The sequence below is a fragment of the Oncorhynchus tshawytscha genome, linkage group LG05, assembly GCF_018296145.1.
Source record: "Oncorhynchus tshawytscha isolate Ot180627B linkage group LG05, Otsh_v2.0, whole genome shotgun sequence".
Classification (NCBI taxonomy): Eukaryota; Metazoa; Chordata; class Actinopteri; order Salmoniformes; family Salmonidae; genus Oncorhynchus; species Oncorhynchus tshawytscha.
In genome coordinates this window covers 47,655,709-47,660,677 of record NC_056433.1, presented here as the reverse complement: position 1 = coordinate 47,660,677, position 4,969 = coordinate 47,655,709, and the positions used below count along the sequence as shown (strand labels likewise).

The 4,969-nt window shown below is 39.0% G+C and overlaps 1 protein-coding gene across 1 annotated transcript; it reads left to right on the top strand.

The window, feature by feature from the left end:
- Positions 1 to 1,844: 1,844 nt before the first annotated feature.
- On the top strand, positions 1,845 to 3,684 carry LOC112250690 (immediate early response gene 5 protein). The gene has a single exon (XM_024421046.2). It carries the CDS (start codon positions 2,210 to 2,212, stop codon positions 3,119 to 3,121), a length of 912 nt encoding a protein of 303 aa, XP_024276814.1. The 5' UTR covers positions 1,845 to 2,209; the 3' UTR covers positions 3,122 to 3,684.
- The last annotated feature ends 1,285 nt before the right edge of the window (positions 3,685 to 4,969 follow it).

Here is a 4,969-nt window from a genome sequence, read left to right as displayed (position 1 = left end):
CTTCAGGTTAAGAATTGGATTGTGTTTCTACGATATTATCAATATATTTTTGGATTGAATTGAACCCTATGAGCATAATACCATATGCCTATAATAGGGTATTTAAATATGTGATATATGGACCCAAAAACTGTTTATCTTGTTACCAACAATTGGGGTAAGTGTTATAGGCATGTTTTTTTTAAATCACAAAAATCATGCAAATTATGACCCATACATGTCCAGACAATGACTTGACAAATTACCACATTTTATACTGAGCTATAGGCTCAAGAGACACTTATTTTCCATTAAGATTAGAGTACATTTCAACACACCCTCCCCCCACATAACTAATGCATACCTAATGCTGCGTTCATAGCCAAGTGGGAAGAAGGTAATTACCCGTTCTGAAGTTGTAAATACCAGTTGGATGCATTCATGTGCTTTTAACTTGTTGAGAAATGTTGATTGGCTAATGGCTGCGTCGACCTAACTAAAAGTACACCTATCACGCTTGTAAACAAATTAGTCTTAAATATATATATATATATATATATATATATATATATATATATATATATATATATATATATTTATTGTTATAAATAATGTTTTGTTGTTGCCGAAAAAGGTAGTATTGAGGTATTTTCCAAGGGTTTGCACGTGGGAGAAGTTGGAGCTCAGAGATGATAGACGAATTTCCCACCAGTTGTAGGGGCGTTCAAGTGGATTATTCTCAGTCGTATGTGGTAATAGCACCTTCCCACTTGGTTATGAATGCAGCATAACAGTCTCCTGAAACGAAACACCACTACCCCTCCCCCTCCTAACTGTTCATTCACTAGAATTTGCCTTTGCCAGGACACAGCACAAAAGCATCATGTGACCTGGCTGAAAACAGTCAAGGCATTACATCAGCTCAGGAAGTCAGCAATCAAATAGAAAATATACCGTACTCAAAAAGGGGACACAGCATGGCAGCAGAAAAGAGCTGTATTTATGTATTAGTGTTGTTCTACCGAAAAGACTAGACTAACATTTTGGTTCGGGAGATAACATTAAGGGGAAATCTAAACACATTTCTGATATTAAAAGTACGATTATCAGAAACATTTTGGACTAATGTAAAATAGCACAAATGAATGGATAAAATTGATTTTTTTTAAATCTAAAATAATCAAATAAGCTCATTCATAATGTGAAATCACATTAGAACCTACAATATAATAAGCTATAGCCTATGTCTTGGGTGTTATACTTTACAGTCAAGGCATTACATCAGCTCAGGAAGTCAGCAATCAAATAGAATATATACCATACTCTAAAAGGGGACACAGCATGGCAGCAGAAAAGAGCTGTATTTATGTATTAGTGTTGTTCTACCGAAAAGACTAAACTAACATTTTGGTTCGGGAGATAACAGTAAGGGGAAATCTAAACATTTCTGATATTAAAAGTATGATTATCAGAAACATTTTGGACTAATGTAAAATAGCACAAATAAATTGATAAAATGTATTTTTTTTAAATCTAAAATGATCAAATAAGCTCATTCATAATGTGAAATCACATTAGAACCTACAATATAATAAGCTATAGCCTATGTCTTGGGTGTTATACTTTATTATGTGCACTTTTATATATATTTTACAAGGCTATTCCCAACTGCTTAAAAATGCGTGTATCCCTTTAAAACACTCTCTCAGGTTTGTATTTAAATCTGATTTATCTTTTTAGCGCACGCCCATTGGTCCATATGGATTTGGCGGGGCAGTATTCGTAGTGATTGTAAAGACGACACGTATTTTCATTGGCTGGCCTGGTTGTTACGTTAGGGTATAAAGCTGTGTTAAAAATAGATACAGCCCCATTCCTCTTAATGCTCAGCTGTTGATTGAAGCGAAAGGTGTAAGAATTTAATGAAAGCCTTTAATATCTTCACTCATGCACCAATTTGATTCTGCTCAGGAGAACGATGAAACACATCTTGCAATCATCAAATGCCAGTTTCTAAAATATATATATATATATACATTTACGTCACTGTTGAATTCAGTGCGATTTGTAAGCGAATCGCGTGCAGTCGTTAGCTGGACAAACAAACTCGAATAGCCTACATTTACACCCGGGATTTTAGGATTACCTTTCTAACCAGTTGTTTCGACGTGGACTGAAGCACAATTAAGACCGTGGGTGCTTTTGCTTACCAAGCTAATAGTTTTTAATCATGGAGTTTAAAGTTGAGGCGCATCGGATTATGAGTATTTCACTTGGGAAGATTTATAATTCCCGAGTGCAACGTGGTGGTATCAAACTACACAAAAATCTACTGGTCTCGCTCGTTCTACGGAGTGCCCGGCAAGTATACCTGAGTGACTACTACGGCGGCATATGCCTGAGCGCCCAGCAAGCAAGAGAGTGGTGTGAGGGGGAGTACATGGCTTCAAAACAAGGCAAATTGGTCCCCGGTTCGACAGAGAGCCTGTCTGAATCGGACGAGCAAAGCGAAGTGGCGGTGGACAAGCAGGAGCCCAGAGATGTGGTTGAATCCCCGACGGGACTCCACGTAGAAACTCAAGCGAGTGGTGAGCAAGACAGTGCCGAAAATGGAGTTTCGGATTCAGGATGTAGCGACATCAAAACCCCGGAAGAGAGTCCGGAGGCTACTCAGACCTGTGAGGTCGCCAGTGTTGTTACTGCCATCTCATCCAACTGTATCAGTGCTCACTCTCCGAGTGATCCAAAAGAGGAAACGGAGACGCCGACAGACTGCCAGACGGACAACAGTGAATCAGCGGAGAAACATTCGTACGAGCCCAAAGCTCCCCAGGCTTACACTAACAGGAAACGGACTGCCGATGACTCTGAACTCACAGACTCACCAACGAAAAGAACGAAACTAACTTCCACATCTCTACCTTCTACAAACGACGAGAATAAAGGGGAAACTGAAGAAATGGACACTAGCAATGTATCGAGTTTGATAACAATATTCGGTTCCAGTTTTTCTGGACTCCTGAGTAACAAAGAGGGAGAGCAGCCTGACTCTGAGGCAGAGGACAGTGACTCTGGGCAAATCTGTTGTGATCAAATGCTCAAAAACCTCAACCCTTGGAGTACTGCAATTGTTGCTTTTTAAACTTTGAAACTGTGATTTTGATATCCTACTTGGGGGATTTTAATAGGGATAGAACGGGAGGTTTCATCGACCTTTGCAGTTCTAACCCCACGTGGTGGAACGTGGAAGACAGTAGTAAATTGGAATTCCCCAAAAGATCACAATGAAAGTAGGCCTACTGTTGTAGCTATTTACATGGAATTTCTGTTGAAAGGATGTGAGCAAGGTGGCATTTAGACGAGTAATACTAATGTAACCAGTGGCTTATGACAGTTAACGCTGTAACCTGCTCCGACACAAGTCAGCTACAGTATTCCAAAAGCTGAGTATCATTTATTAAAATGTATCCTTAACAAGGGTAATATTACAGGACTGAATGTGACCGCTCAATGCTGACGTCATCTGACGTCTATCTGTCAGTCACTGTTTTCTAACGTCTTTGTTTTATAAAGACTTGTACATTTGTAATATTGTGCCTGTAAATACTGTTTTCCCTTGTCCTATTCTGAATCTATGTATTTTGGTATCTGCCATGGATTATGATTGCGTGATGCTCACGTATTAAAACATTTTGTTTAACAATTCACTTTTCTTTGCTCTCCTTTTTTTCATTGGGTTGGTTTGTACATAATGCAGTAAGTGCTGCAACGGTGTCACCTGGTAGGGGTGGTTGGCAGATGTGGTAGGTAGGACACCATTTGCACAGTAGCTAACTTCACAGCATAAATGCAATGCTAAATTAAAATATAGGTGTATATGTATAATATAGGTGACACTTAGTAATTCTAATCATAACATCTTATGTTCTCCGTTAAAGGGATATTCTTCAAGCAAATACAATATGTTGCAACTTGTCGCCCCTACTAATCCTCAGTCAATTCAGGCTTGTTCCATTGTGCCTATTCTTACGTCAATTATAGTGTTATCGCTAAATGCTAATCTTGGCCTAATGTTTCTAAAGACCAGTACCTTTTTTTTGTGTGACCTTGATAGAGCAGCTGTTGCTTTGCGTCATGTGGCTGTGTACAGAAGACGCCATGCCAGTGACAACCAGCATGTTTCTCTGGTCCAATCATTTTGCAACTTCCACCACAACTTTTTATTGCTCAATGAGGAAAGACAACCTATTTATCAAGATAAGGAAATGTTTTCAGGAATTATTTCTAGCCCATTCACCATTCCAGATTGTCGGGAAACTTGTCAGGCCTTGAACCAGTTTCTTTTTCCTACTCTCTGAACCATTTTCATTGTGCTTACAGGCATGTCCACCATGCAGCCTCAGGTTTCTACTCTAGCCTCTGCTATGTTGAAGCTAACCCTGGTTTGTACTGTTCAACATGTAGGCTAATGGATAAACTACGAGCTGTGCTCCAATAACCTGGTGCTTTTAACCTAATGGACTTACGGGCTAATTATACATTTGGTAATTCTAGTGTCACCTGAACCATTCTCTTACCAACTTGAACTATCTAAACCATACCATTGCTTGTTCAACCTTAACACATATTTACACGTCTCTGTCAGTGAGGTAACAACCTCATTCTTTTCATAGGGAAGCCCAAGTCAAGAAACCAATCTACAGGAAAACGGTTTCCATAGGCCCACTATAGTACTGTACACTTGGGGAAGTAAACATAGACTCCGTCTAAAAATGTGCAACATTGTGGGTATTAAAGGAGAAAATCCGTATATCCATCAATGAGTACTGTTACTAAATGGTACTACATTTTAAAAAACAGGGTGTAGGTGTGCAATTGATACTACATACATATGCTATGTATACAAAACATTAAGGACACCTGCTCTTTCCATGACATAGACTGAACAGGTGAATCCGGGTGAAAGCTATGATCCCTTATTGATGTCACT